Here is a 14,737-nt window from a genome sequence, read left to right as displayed (position 1 = left end):
GATGCGATTGCTGCTGATGCTGCTGCTGGGCAACATGGTAGCGTGGTATGTCAGCCTTGCGCCACAGCGTTATCTCCTGTTGTTTGAAGTAGCGCCGATCCTCGGTGTCCATCAGCACCAGATTGAGGAAATACTTGACCGAGAACTTCTTATTAATGTCCCGCATGGTCGGCGTAAGATTATATCCAGCCAGGAATACTCGTATGGGTATGCTTTCGCCTTTGACCGGCGCTCCGTCCATAATCTCGTACTTGGCAATCGTTTCGTTCTCGTTGAAGATGTTGGGGCCAGTCCCGGTCGTTTCTCTTTTGATGATCGCAATCTCCATGTGCTTGATCTTGATGCGGACGAGCAGAAAATAGATTTTCCCAATGATCGTATCCTTCAGATGGTATTTGCTCTTATTGTACTCGAACTCAATGTGCAGGCAATCCTCGATGCCCACCTCCATTTTGATGGGATTATTCATTTCCGGATAGCTACAGAGCGTGTGCACGGCGATGTCCACCTCTCGCGTGATATCGCTAATCCTTCGCACAATTGTCGCCCGCAGAAAGTAGCGCAAACGCACATTGGAGCCGGCGTAAACCTCGAACTGTTTCTCCACATTGGGAAAATCGAAGGGATAGCTGTTGTTCTGGATCAGATCGCCAGGACGGGCTAATGCCTTGGCTAGGCACTTGAACTCATGGTGATTACCCCGATCATAAAACAATTCAATTTGTCCAATAAACTCAATCTTAATGCCCTGATGCTCCAGCTTGCTGCCCGGCTTTTTCAGCGTCACATTTACCTAAAAAGCAAATGAAAATTAAATTAAGAAAAAAAAACATAAAAACGATAAACACTTGGGGAACAATCACTAAAGAACTTGCTACAATTTACTTTGCTTTGACTTTGCTTAAGCGCAGCAGCTGCTTTGGCTGCTGATAACCGACTTGATGGGGCGGCAACGGAACGGAAGCCACGCCTTCAGCCTCAATAGCCGCTGCTTGCATCTACAAACAAACCGCGCCTATAGCCCTACGGACTGCAGTCGCAGCCTCAACTTCTGCCTCGGACTGCAGTCGCTGCCGCTTACCTTGCCGGAGACTGTTTCGCCATCGTAGAAGAGGAGCATCTTTTCCACTTTGCCGTCTTCGCCTTTGACTTCGGCGGTTTTCTTACTCTCCGCGCCATCGAAGACAATTTCGATTTCGGCTGATTGGCCAAAGCCCAAGAAATTCATAATTGATAAATGTGTTTCGGCGTTTTATATTTTTTTTTGTTTTTTTTTTTTCGTTTTATTTTCTACACTTTGGTTACACTGCAACAGAGCAGCAGCAGCAAGGTTGTAACTCTGTTATTTTGGAATGTTTTTGATTGCTTGTACTAAAACGCCTTAATATGCCCTGATTTCATATATTTATAAATTTATATATATTCCTATATTAATTTGCTTTGCTTTTTTGTTATAAAACTTCTATGTGTACGCTGCTTGCCACTGTAATTTATTGGGCGTATTTGTGTGTGAGTGTGTGTGTGTGTGTGCGAGCGTATGTGCATGTGTATGCGTGCATATGTGCGTGTGTGCTTGCTTTGTTGGTGTGTAAAAAATTGTCGGCGATTAATCGAAAAAAATACAACAAATAAGGCAAATAAATGCAAATCGAAATATCGTTTAATATATCGTTCACAATCACCACTGTTAAAGCCTAATATTTTTGCTGTCAACGATAGTTCCATTGGTCATCCCTGGTCATTTGAATTAGATTTTCTTTTTGTTCAGCAATTTAAAAGTCTCAACAATTGTTTTTAATTAAAATATTTTATTAAGCGCATGTCGCTTATAGTTAGAAAAGAGCCCACTCACAGTGTGTATCACGTCCCTCCAGTTCGGGGCACTGCGCCAAGGCTGACACGCATTTCCACAACAAGCCCAAATAATGAAGACCGAAAGCAATTATTTTTCGGGCTCCATTTACCATATTCGCATCCGTGTTAGTATTCGTATGAATTTTATCTTGGGATGTAAGCTTTGCGATTTTTTTTATAAGTATTCTCTGACGCAATTGCAGCTGCCTGTTTTTGCTATTAAAAATAATGTCAGAGCAGTGAAATTGAAGATTACTTTAATATTTGTTATATTTACCATTTCAGCTGCTCCATGGCATCCTCATATGCCTTCGACTTGGTTTTGGTAACAATCAGTTCCTGAGCCATCCCAGTCAGCTTAAAGACAAACATGAGAGCCCGCGTCCTATAAAGCTCTAACGATTCTATGGCCTATCGCCAAGGAACAGACACTTTGAATATATCGATATATCGATAGAGAGATATTTACCCGCGCATTCAAGCTGTTATTGTTTTCCAAAAGCTTTTCGGTTAGCAATTTGCTTTGCTTTAATCGCGCCGTCATCCGATTCGTTTTAAGCGCCTGCGATCGCAACCTTTGACGCAAGCAATGCAACTCCAACTTGAACTTGACCAGAGTATTATTCCGCTCGGCCAACTGCACTTTAAGGCCAACCAATTGACTGAGTATTGCCTGATGCTCTCTTCTCATTGTGCAGCTACTAGCTAGACGCTTGCTGGACAACACCTCGGCATCCGCGATGAATTGGATAAGTGTATCATTCACAGTCCTACGCTCCGACAATATCAATTCGTAGCAATCAATTTGCTGGGCAGCTAAACATATCTGCAAAGAATTTCAATTCAATCTTAACACCAATCAACGATCTGATCTGTGCCCACGCACCAACTTCTTGAATCTTGACGTCGTTTTTGCAACCTGGACGCAATCATTGTGAAGGGATCGCCAGGCGTCCAGCCAGTTATGCATCATATGTTCCATCGGCAATAATATCAGTGTCATACCCAACCTCCACTATATCTATATTTATATATATATTTAGATAAATATATATATATATATATATAGTTATTAAAAATTTTTTTTGCTACGAACAATAAAAGTAAATTTGGTTTCCAATTTCGAATTTTGATCGATTTGTAAACTATTTTTAGAGTTTCCTTATAACCTATCATATGCCTAAAACCAGGGCCCCTTTATAACTGAAATCAGGTTTTCTTTTGTTTTAGAAACAAATAATGAATAGCTCTTCAACGCTTTGTAACGGCATAATGCATGTTTTCTTTTCGAAATTACCAGTAAATTATGACTGGGCTTATCGGAAAATGTTAATAAGGCGGGGTCGCCATCGAGTCTATGTTCCGTAATACCATGCCAACAGCTTAAATAGCGGCGAAATGATTTGCGTTCATATGGACGATTGGACCGATAGAAGGACGGACGGATGGCCGAACAGACGGAACATTATGATTAATCTTAGAAAATATATAAAAATAAGGCGCCATTTTATTGAAACTGTTAGGCCACATAGAAAAGACAAGAAATTCGTTATATATTCAGCTTGTTTTATTTAAGCTTATTTTAAATAAAAATTTATATTATGTATATGAAAAAATACACAAAAATATGAAAAAAAATGCAAATATTTTATTGTACAAAACCTTTTGCTCTCTTTTGCCACGATATAATTTTGGATATCAAGCAAAACGAATATATATATATATATATATAAATATAAATATATAAATATAAATATATTAATATATATATATATATATAGTTACAAATATTTATGGTTGTATTATAAGAACAGTCATGAGCAAATTGTGGGCGTTCACACATAATACTAGATATATATAGACATACATATATATATAAGAATGAATCTCTGTTGTTGCTGCTGTTGAGTGATAACTGGCATGCGATCGACAAACTATCCTGCGCTTAGCGCACCTTGGGCAACGGCTCCAGCAGCTTGGTCGTCCAACTCTGGCGATTCGCTTCGTTTTCAATTTGACTGCGTCCCAGGCACTTGCCCTGCGAGATGAGCTCGGCGAACTGGGAGACAATGGGGTCGCGGCCACAGGAGGCGACTGCGGTGACAGTGTCGGCATGGTTAACGAAGTAGGCAATAAATTTCATATCCTCGAGACTGCCGTCGATGATGACATCCTTGTAGCTGCCATAGCCCGCATAGCGTATGCCCTTGCCGAACAGCATGGTAAAGAAGAAGGGCACAGCCTCCGTCTTCTTGATGCTGCCGCACATGTTGATCGCTGCGATGCGACCATGGTACTGGGCCAGCTGATAGTGGCCGATGTTGACGCGCGACTGGGCCAGGCCGTAGATGTGCGCGTTGGCTATGTCGCCGCCCACATACACATCGGGCACATTCGTTTCGAGAAAGTCGGTCACATCCACGGAGCCGTTCTCATTGAGACGGACGCCCGAATCGACTAGGAAGTCGGTGTTCAACTTGGAGCCGGTGCCCATGATTAGCAGATCACATGGTATGGTCGCCTCGTCTAGCAGCTGCACCTCAACCACTTTGCCTTCATCGTTGCCCACGATTTGGCTGATGCCGTTGTTCATGAGCATGTTCACATTGTTCTCCTGGAATAGCTGCAGGACACGTGCGCCAATCTCGCTGCCGAAGGCCGCTTTCAATGGGAAAGAGTCGCGACCCACCACCGTAACGCTGGCCACCTTCGAGACCAGAAACGAGGCCGCCTCCAATGATATGAAACTGGAGCCGAGACACACGACGTTCAGATTGGGCGATACCAAATCGAGTATGCTCTGGACATCGGCATATTCGCGTATCGTCTTCACATTCTCCAAATCGGCGCCGGGAATGGGCGGCTTGAAGGCCGAACAGCCGGTGGCTATATAGATCTTATCATACTTCACCACATAGCCATTGGAGCAGTGCAGCTCCTTCTGGGCCGTGACCAGCTTCTCGGCGCTGACGCCCAGCCAGACCTCTATGTTGTGATCCTTGTAGAATTTCTCGTCGCGGAACTGCAAACGTTCAATGTCGAGGTTCATCGATTTGGACACCTTGACGCGATCGTACGGCAAATAGTTTTCACGGCAAATCAGTATCAGGCGGCCGGTGAAGCCCTCCTGACGCAGTGCCTCGACGCAAACGGCACCCGATGGACCGCCGCCGACAACAATATAGCAGCGGTCATCCTTGGGATTGCGCTTGGCCATGTTCTTGAGACGTGCCGATTTCTCTAGATCGGTGCGCTTCATGCGCACCATGACCTGGCCCTCATCGCTGACATCCACCTTGTAGCAGGGCAACGAATCGAGACCGGGAAAGTCCTCAATGTCGCCCGTCTCCAAGTTGAAGCAAGCGCCATGCCATGGACAACGGATACGCCCGACGCCCAGAGCTCCCGACTGCATCGGCGCACCATAATGGGTGCACTTCGAGCCAATGGCATGGAGCCGCCCGTGCTGCTTGACCAGCAGCACGCTGGTGTCCTCATTGAAGTCGACCTGCTTCATGGTATTCTCCTGCACCTCGCTGGCCTTGCAAACGGCCACCGCCTCGGTATAGTCCGCATCTTTGACCACTTCGCTGACGGCCTGCATCTTCTCGCACTTCGACTGATAGGAGCCAGCGGCACCTGCAAAGCAGATCAACAATCAAAATGAATGGGAATGGGGCGAGCGCAGGGTTACGACTTGATTACACAGCTTAACGAGTTTAACGAAACAAAACATTTGATATGACTTTTCCCGTTTTCCTTTTGTTTTTCTCTTCGTTTTATAGAGCAGCTTAAATATTCGAGTAGAAAGTGTCGCCTGCTGCTTCGGCTGGCATAGAAAGCAGCTGCCCAGGTGAACAGTTGAACAGGTAAGCATCACTCAGTTGTTAAAATGTCGTCACTGCATTCAGAACTATTCGCATCGCTGCTCTGCCTGTCGCTGCTGCTTAGCGCAACTGCCGCCAGCAGCGAGCCACTGAGCGAACAGCAGCAACAGCTGGAGCTTAAGCTGAGCGAGCTGCGCGGCCATAAGCAGCTCTTGCAGGCCGAGATTAAGCGCCTGTATATGGGCACATATACGCCGGAGATGTCCATGCTGATAGAGGATCTGCAGCAGCGTCAGCTGGACATACAGCAGCAAATCGATAAGCTGGAGGGCAAGGCGCAGCAGCAGGACGCACAGCAGCTGGCGTTCAATCTGGCTGCAGACTTTGAGTTGCTGCAGCACAAACTAAACGAGCTCAAGGTCCAACTGGATGTCATGCAGACCACCAACAGCAACAGCAGCAGCAACAGCAGCAACAGCAGCAGCAGCAGCAGCAGCAGCAATAGGCAGGAGCTGCCTCGTGAGGCTGTCTACACCAGCACGCCCAAGTCGCCCGTGAGCGTTGGCTCCTATTTCTTTACGCCGCTGCTGGCCATGCCGGAGTCTCTGCCCAGCGTTGGCATCGCCCAGTCGGAATCGAATGCAGCTCCCTCGCTCATCAAACGGCTGCTGGCCTTGCTGCGACCCAATGCAGCCAGCACAGCGTCTTTAAGCTCTGGCACCAACTGGTCGAAGTCAACGAGCAAAGAGCAAAAGCAGCAGCAACGCTTGCAGCTGCTCAACACTGAGGAACTGCTCTCACAGCTACAGCTGCAGCGACAATTCCTGGACGACGCCATCAACCGCATGGAGCTGCTCTCCGGCAAGCATAGCAACCAGTTCTAATTGGAGTCCAATTGCATTCCATTTCCCTATAAGCTATAAGATCTTTTTTTTTCTGCATGCGTTTTTTTGTAATTAAATTAAATTTAAATTAAATTTTTTTTGGAACCAGCATATTTTCAAATTAACTTTGCCGTCAAAAAAAATTGAACTACATGCTGGAACTAGTTTTGGAACTAGTTCCGAACTGTTATGAACCTGCTATGAAACTAATTTAGAACTTGTACCGAATTGATTTTAAGAAATACATTGGCTGAGGGCTCCATAGCCCTTGAACTAGCTTGGAACTAAATTTGTGGACCGTTAGAAAATTAACTTGGAACTAGCAACTAGGAAAATAAATACGCAGTTCATAATAGTTTTTCTGCATGATATATATGTTAAATAGATATGGAACTAGTGGAACTACTTTGTGAACCACCCATGATTCGATCAGTTTTGTAGTTCTACTAGCTTCTGTTTGGAACCAATATTGTTAAGGGTCTGAAAACAGTAAAAACATAAAATACAAAAGCTGATCTATTTGGATAACCTATTGAACTATGTTGGAACCAGTTGCGAACCAGTCGTACGATAGTAGAGATTTGCTTAAGAACTAGTAAAGAGAGAACTTTGAAACTAGTTCAGCAACTATGGCAGCGAGGCAGTTGCCGGAACTAGTTCCTGATTGAAAAGCTTTTCTATCAGTCAACAGAAATACTTGTAGACACAGATCGATAGATCGATAGTGGAGCAAGGCAGGATTTGACTGGACGCTATCAGACCTTTCAACTCCATCAAACTAATTGAGTTTTATGATTTTCATTTGATTTCTCCGATGATTAACAGAATGATTTGCAAGTTTCTCAAGTGTCAAACACAAGTTCACTGATAAGAGGTGAGCAAGCATGATTGTTAGATAAAAGTTGGACATGCCGCATGCGAACAGAAACGCTGTGTCCAGGTAGCTGTCAAGATCATATTTATATAGAATCTACACTCAAACGAATCGAAAAGACTTTCACTTTTTGGCCCTCTTTTCTGAATGGATGGCCACGAACTAATCGATATATCTTCAAGGGCACAGCACAGTTAAAAATGTGCTGCGTCATAGAAGCTAAAGACGTCAATTTCGGTGTCCAATAAAATATAAACGAGGGCGGAGCCCACAATTGGTTGACGGCTAGCAATGTGTCAAGCACGTAACAGTACCTGATAGTTAAGCAACTGAAATGAAAGAAATGATTGGGAAACAATGATGTAAAGATATATCCAGATATGGGTATATACTAGGCTTATCCCATAAAATAAATATCCTCTATAAGAGCTACAGAACTGTGCACTGAAAATCTATTAGCTTCTATATATTAGTTCAAACTTGATCAAATCGATAACTTTCAACGATTAATATCGATCTGAAACTGCAGTTACTTCAGCGCTTCTTGTAAATCTAAAAGGATAGAGTTACCAAATTGGGCATACAATTTTCTGTACAGCTTCTAAACATTATAAAGATATTAGATATTCTATAGATAAGAAAAACTTTGCGTTTGGTTTTCGAACAGGTAAAAAAACTTTTAATGAATTGCTGTTTCTTTCATAGATTTTCAACTCATTAGCAAACACAAAAGAAAACAAGTGTGGCCAATGCTCAGTTGTGATTATTGGGTGAGACTAGCAGATACCCTGTGCTCATTATCACATGGATATAACCAAATGTGCTCAGCGCATCCATCTTTCTATATATATATATATATATATATATATATATTTATACATATACATATATATAGCTTCTGCTGTCTGTCATGCTAGGTTTTTCCATGTCTAGTCACAAACAATTTATGCCTTTTTTTCCATTTTTAATGGGTATACGAAAAATTCCCAACAAAATGACGTCATAATTATAAATAAAACATTGCCCAAAATGCAAAAAATATACAAGTTAATGAATCAGAGCTCAGTTAAAAATTATAGCTTAATGTAATTAGCTTGTGTGGAACGTAAATTTAGAGTAAAAACACACATACTGATACACACATACTGGTGCACATATACTGGTACAAATATATTGGTACACACACACACATACCTCAGGCGAACCGGTTGGCCTTGTCACACACTCATAATAATTGTAATAGAAAATATAAAATATGAAAAAAAAAGAACAAAACAAAGCTAAACCAAATGTCTTTTTTCTTGGGCTTGGCCCGGTTTACCCAAAGCAATAATCCGTTTGATATGTAAAGCTTTGACGCCTTTTACAGTTGTTGTTGTCGTTGTTAAATATGCTCAAAAAGCTTTAGTTCGAGATAAACAGAAAAAGCCGCCGTCGCAGTTAAGTTGAGAGTGTAGACTGAAACAAATGCTGAGTGGAAGAAGAAGAAGGAGAAGAAGAAGACGGCTAGGCGGAGCGAACTATTTAACAGTTCCCCCTCTCTCCTTCTCTCTCGACTAGTCGATGCTCTTTCGCTAACAATTTATGAAACAAATGGCATTATTATTGATCTATAATAAAACAATTGCAAATTGGAAAAATTTTTGATTGCGTGACTGACAGCAATTAGAGGCAATTAGAAAGGTAAACGAACCTAATTACAAGAGAGAAGAAAGAGAGAGAGTGAAAGAAAATAAATACGTATATATATACGTATATATCTCAACTTTATCGTATCTCTCTTTCTCTCTCTCTATGTCAACTCTTCTGCCTATGAAACTATACTTAGATCTGTTTACCATAAAAGATAATTTTAAGACTTTGAACTTTTATCTTCAAGTTTGTTTCTGTTCATTCACTTTCTTCATCCTTATAATACCTGAATTCTGTTCCGGATTGGGCGTTATTTTGCCAGTTGTTTTGTACTCCTTACAGAGCATGGAACCCATTGTGTGTATTTGTTTAAAATTTGAGTATTTCGATGAGTTCAATAGGCACTTCAAATGCCTTTTATAATATGTATCAGCTAATCTACAAAAAAAAAAAAAAATAAATATTAGTCCAATCAGATCATAGATTATCTGTTTATAGACATACCTAGTATGTGTCCCAATAAAACATGGAAATTGTTTGCTTAGAGTAAGAGTTAGACGATAATTGTTTTGTAACCTGAAATAAAATAAATTAATATGAAAACAAGTTTTTTTTCGAATTTAAATAAGGATTTAAAAAAAAAAAAAAAAACAAATATAATTTTTAACAATGTGTTTTAATCACGATTGATTTTCAGAATAAGCTCTTTGCGATAGCACAATTTGAAATAGAATCCTCTAACGCACATCTCTAACTACTGGTGAACTGTGCTTGTAGGGCATGCACTGTTCGCTCATTTCGGATTTAGTAGTTCACTTGTGTGCATTCTCCAAGAGTGTGCTTAATTGTTGTTGGATTACGCCATATTCCCTATTGCACTCGCGCGCTCTGCCACTCTCTTTCTCTCTCATGTTCTCTGCGTCTTTACAGCACTTGCGCACGCTCTCTCCACGTTCGGATATTTCGATTCACAAAGTGGAGAAACCAAAACAAAAAAAAAAAAACAAAAAAACATATATGGTAAAGAATGTGGGAAACAAACCCGGCGCGACAGATGCAACAGGTACCAAAAACGAAAGATGTGAACACTGCTTTGGAGTCTTTCGTCTCCTTAACACGCACAGACGATTCTACGGTTTTTGGAGAACACGTCCGTCCTCCGTGAGCTGCGAATCGAGTATGCCGCACAAACAAATAAAAATTTTATATGTACAAATAGCAACTTCGATAGTAAGCGACGCGACGCCGTCGAGCGTTTACATGTGTATTGATTGCGCTGCCACACACTCACGCACATACTATATACATGCATGTGTGCGTGTGTGTGTATGTGTGAAGCATTTGGCTATGGTCAAAATTGGAGCCCATACAAGCGGCCAAGCAAACGCTTTGACCTTGTCGCCGCTCTCCACACAACAGCAACAACAAGAACAAGCACAAGCACATTGCAGGCAACAGGCGGCTACCACGCCCCTTCACTGCCTTTCCCTTCTCTGCCCTGCATTTACCGGTTTGGAGCAGCAGCAGCAGCAATTGCCAATTAAGTGAGAACAACAATTGCCAGGTGTTTAACCTTCAAGTAATTTGGCCATATCAACGTTAGCCAGTGTTCACTGTAGCGGGCAATTTGTAATCTACTCGCAAAACGCTTAGCCTAGCGGATCTAATAAACAAACCAAAAAGCAACAGAAAACAAGTGCAATAAATAAATAATTATGACAAAACAATTACCAATTAGTTACAAGTACAGTAAAGACTCAGCCAACGAACAGAAATATTTTGTAATATAGTTGATGTTGATAGAAACTTAAGGATTTCTGCAAGCATAGCTGTGCGCCTTAAAGATCATTCAGTCTCAATCATAGAACAGTTTACTGGTTCTTTCGTCTCTCTCTCTCTCTCTCTCTCTGTCTCTGTGCTTTTAACCAATTAACGGGGACACGACAATTCAACTATTATATACATATCTAAAGCAGTTTGTCAATCTGGCTGCCAATTTTAATTAACATTAGTCTTAGTGTTGTTAGCTGTTCAATTTGTTTTGCTTTTGTATAATGTATTTGTGGGTTTTTTTATAGTAGAATTTCTGCTTGTACACTCAGTCGGCACGTCGCTGATAAGGCGGCTTTACGGAATAAGTATGAAGAATATGCGCAAGTCAATGGTATTTGAACTTATCTATACAAATGAATTTAATGTGCATTCTTCAATATAGTCGCTGCATCGAACTTACATGGTAATTCTTGAGCATAATATAAACAAACGCCTCTTTCTATGTGCCTAAAGCTTTTGTTGCTGTTTGTTAGTTATCGGTGCCAAAAATAAATCGAGTGGCAGTAATAACATCGATAGTTGCACATAACAGATGTTGTAGGCTGCTAAGTTAACAGACGTCGCTAGTGCACAAACTATGCGATAGGTGGCGCGTTAACCCTTGAAAGGCGCCAAGTTCAAAAATAGGTTTTTTGAACTGATAACAGGCAAAGATAACTAGAGCAAAGATATATGTATGTATACATATAGATATATATATATATATATATATATATATATATACATATATATACACATAATACATATATGTATGTAGATATGTATAAATTGATCAAATTAAGCTTTAATGTGCGAGATATGCGAGGTTAGATGAGAAAACTGTGCTGCAACACATTCTGCTTCTTTAACTTTGCCTTTGCCTTTGGCTATGCATTTGTTAAACAATAAATAAACGAATTAATTAAAATTAATTGATATTATTATTGCAACTATTTGTAAGTGCTGCTAATATTGTAAAGGTCAGCCGCATGTCCACTGTGCATTCCATTTATTATTATTATTTTGTCAATGATTAATTGATTACTATTTCTGATTAAAATTGCGGCTTATTGTATTCCTAATCTTAATATGTATATATATATATATATATATATATATATATATATATTTGTATATATGTATGTATGCTTGTAGTATGTATGTGTGTGCTTATATATATTTAGCAGTTGTTATTTGTTTACAGCTGGCTCCACGCGTTGCCCAAGTGATTGCCGTGTGCCGATTACAGATGTTGTTGTTCCACACACACACTCAGAGCGCCAATTCATGGAGCCGTGCAACAACTGAATCTCTCTAGATTAGGTTCAAAGGTCACAGCCTGACACACACACCAGTGCAGCCAGGCCGTTCTCTTACGTTTATTAACATGATTTCTATTCACGTTTCTTTTGCTTTTTGCTTTTTCTTTTTATTTTGGCTGCTGGTGCATTGTCCCCAATTGCGTGGCAACTCTGGCCAAGGTCGCGCCTGGAGACGGGGCGACAACCTTTCGCAGCTCAAATGCCTAATTCACAGTTAGGTGCTGGCAACCAAGTCCCGCTATACACACATATACACACACTTACATACATTCATATATTTTTTGCACTGCATTTGCTCTGCGTAGCTCTGTTCCGTTAGGCGCAATTTCATTTGTCTGCTTCTTCTGCGTCCTCCTCCTCCTCTTGTTTTTTTTTTTGGGCCAATTACTGACCTTGAAAGCGTGCACTGTGGTGCGTATATCACATATATCCGTTGCAAATTGATATTAGATATACGTTGAAATCGACACAGAATTTCTTTGATCTAGAGCAAACTTTTTATATATTTAACACAATATTTAATAACACTTGCTAAAAATACATATTGAATATTTTATTTTTAAAAATATATAAAAAAAATTAAAATAAAATAATAACCATTTTAATTTGTTAAAATCCAAATTCTTAAACTATTTTTGCTTAATCAATTATTTATTATTTTATAATAATAAAATAAATTTTTCTAATCATCAAATATAATTTTTTTTCTTTTTAAATATTTTGTATATATTCATATTTTTTTTATATATTTCTCATATTTTTGCATATTTCTAAATTTCATCTGCACAGTTTATTAATGCTTTTGGTTCCACTGTGCAATGGCGCTTGCAGTTCATTGGCAGCTGCTTAACAGGGCTTACGCATCCTGGCCATGAACTTCAGTCCTCTCTTCCTCGCTCTCTCTGTTGTCTCGCAGCAGCCGAATGTGTGTCTATGGTCGTTGGCGGCATTTACTGTGGCTTAAGGTCGACTCCCATTGCTGCTTCTGCTGTTGTTGTTGTTGTTGTTGGCGCAGGTCAAGCGGTTGTTCGTCAGTTTATTGACTCACGCGATAATTTTGCATTTCTTCTGTTTTTTTTTTGCCAACGTTTAAAGATTCAATAATAAAAGTAGGCAAAGTGCTCTGGTCAGCAGTGCACAACTAGCAGATACTCTGCATGAAGGAGAGAGTGAGAGAGCATGACTTGTCGAGTTTCTCACTGAAGCTAAATCAACTGAAAAATCCATAGCAGAACAGAACAGCTTTCAGCTATAGGAACTATGAATATATTCTATATACAGACAAGAGAATAGTCCGAGAAGTCGGGTTAAGCTAGACATAAACTGAGAACGCCATCTAGCGGCAAGTAGGCAACACTTGCAATGAGTCCACTCAACGGCATGGACAGGGGCTTGGACACGAGTCCGAATGGTTTACGTTATTTGAATCCAATCGAATTGTAGAATAGAAAAGCAAAAAAATATTTCTTAAGTAGGCAAAGACTGAGGCATCGTTTGGCTAAGGCAAAGTGTAAACTAACAAAGCTCGAATCCTTGTCATAATTCGGGCGAGATTTCCTTAACACGCAACGATTTGCAGCTGTTCCAGTTGACAGGAGTCCAGGGAAGAACAAGAACAAGAACAAGAACAAGAACAAGAAGAAGAATAAGAAGAGGGGGAAGTAGCCGAGGAGGAGGAGAAGTCATGTCGGAGCTACCGTTAGTTATCGATATCGATAACGATAACGATGAGGACACGGGGCCGATATTGGATATTGATGCGGACTTCCTGAATGATTCGCTGATAATCACGCTAGCCGAAGACGAGATGCCCCACGAACTGTTCGACCAGCTGCTGGCCGAAGATGCGAATCTCGCGGAGCACGAGCTAACCTTCATCTATATATCACTCCAATTTGTACTATAATCGATTCGTTCCGATAACTCGCCACTCTCAGCTGCTTGTGCCTCCGAATCAGAGCTGGCATTGTCATTTGCAGCATGTATATACCCTGTAATCCTGCCTGGGAGCTGTTGCCAGGCATTTCTGAATAGCAATCGATTTGCTTAGCGAAAATGCAAAGTTCACATAATTTGATAATGTTTTGTTATTTGTTTACATTTGTTGTTGCTGCCAGTGTCTGGAATGGACTCTCGTCTAGGCTCTGGTATCGCACCGCCTGCCAGCATCTGCCACCCGCCTTAGCTTCTGGGTCAATAATCTGCGTCTGAGTCGCCGTCGTGTTGCACTGGCGCCCACTTGTCGCTCATGTCAATCAATGAAGATCCAATTTTAGCACAAGTAAACAATGTGCGTTGCACGCTGGGCAGCCTCTGTGCGATCCGTCATCTCGACATCATCAACAGCATCGCATAGATTCGAACTCGACTCCAGCTGGGGTAGCCGCCCACAAACCTTATCTGCTCAAGCTGCAGCCTCTCATCTCTCACTGTTATCTCCACCTTCTTCCCTGTCTATGTATATATATATATCTATCCATATGTATATATACAATATATTTATTTATATATATATATATATATATATTTGTC

The 14,737-nt window shown here is 41.0% G+C and overlaps 4 protein-coding genes across 8 annotated transcripts in view; 1 reads left to right on the top strand and 3 right to left on the bottom strand.

Moving 5' to 3' along the window:
* LOC111596778 (vacuolar protein sorting-associated protein 26) overlaps positions 1-1,568 on the bottom strand; it is a 2,276-nt gene extending 708 nt beyond the window's left edge. The window contains exons 1-2 of the mRNA XM_023311129.2: positions 1,082-1,568; positions 1-793 (exon numbers count right to left, since the gene is read on the bottom strand). The exon at positions 1-793 is cut by the window's left edge and continues 708 nt beyond it. Coding sequence (XP_023166897.1) covers positions 1-793; positions 1,082-1,228 — 940 coding nt within the window. The 5' untranslated portion in view covers positions 1,229-1,568. The remainder of the gene's footprint in view (positions 794-1,081) is intronic.
* A 226-nt stretch (positions 1,569-1,794) lies between these two features.
* Positions 1,795-2,884, bottom strand: LOC111596828. The gene is made up of 4 exons (XM_023311198.2): positions 2,741-2,884; positions 2,324-2,680; positions 2,132-2,265; positions 1,795-2,070 (listed from the first exon to the last, which is right to left on the bottom strand). The coding sequence occupies exons 1-4, from the start codon at positions 2,855-2,857 to the stop codon at positions 1,833-1,835; spliced, it is 846 nt and encodes a 281-aa protein (XP_023166966.1). The 5' UTR covers positions 2,858-2,884; the 3' UTR covers positions 1,795-1,832.
* A 769-nt stretch (positions 2,885-3,653) lies between these two features.
* LOC111596807 (apoptosis-inducing factor 3-like) lies at positions 3,654-11,381 on the bottom strand. 5 transcript variants are annotated; one of them, XM_023311168.2, is made up of 4 exons: positions 11,305-11,381; positions 9,576-9,647; positions 9,358-9,509; positions 3,654-5,493 (listed from the first exon to the last, which is right to left on the bottom strand). In XM_023311168.2, coding segments are annotated over exons 1-4 (1,920 nt in total). In that variant the 5' UTR covers positions 11,307-11,381; the 3' UTR covers positions 3,654-3,799. The 5 variants fall into 5 exon arrangements, with proteins under 5 accessions (XP_023166936.1, XP_023166938.1, XP_023166939.1 ...); XM_023311170.2 differs by lacking the exon at positions 11,305-11,381 and adding an exon at positions 10,114-10,269; XM_023311171.2 differs by lacking the exons at positions 9,358-9,509; positions 9,576-9,647; positions 11,305-11,381 and adding an exon at positions 8,761-8,910.
* On the top strand, positions 5,733-6,622 carry LOC111596809. The gene has a single exon (XM_023311173.2). It carries the CDS (start codon positions 5,747-5,749, stop codon positions 6,563-6,565), a length of 819 nt encoding a protein of 272 aa, XP_023166941.2. The 5' UTR covers positions 5,733-5,746; the 3' UTR covers positions 6,566-6,622.
* Positions 11,382-14,737: the final 3,356 nt, after the last annotated feature.

The sequence above is a fragment of the Drosophila hydei genome, unplaced genomic scaffold (assembly GCF_003285905.1).
Source record: "Drosophila hydei strain 15085-1641.00,03,60 unplaced genomic scaffold, DhydRS2 tig00000413-arrow-arrow-pilon, whole genome shotgun sequence".
NCBI lineage: Eukaryota > Metazoa > Arthropoda > Insecta > Diptera > Drosophilidae > Drosophila > Drosophila hydei.
Note: the sequence above shows the minus strand (reverse complement) of the source record. Positions and strands in the feature narration are given on the sequence as shown.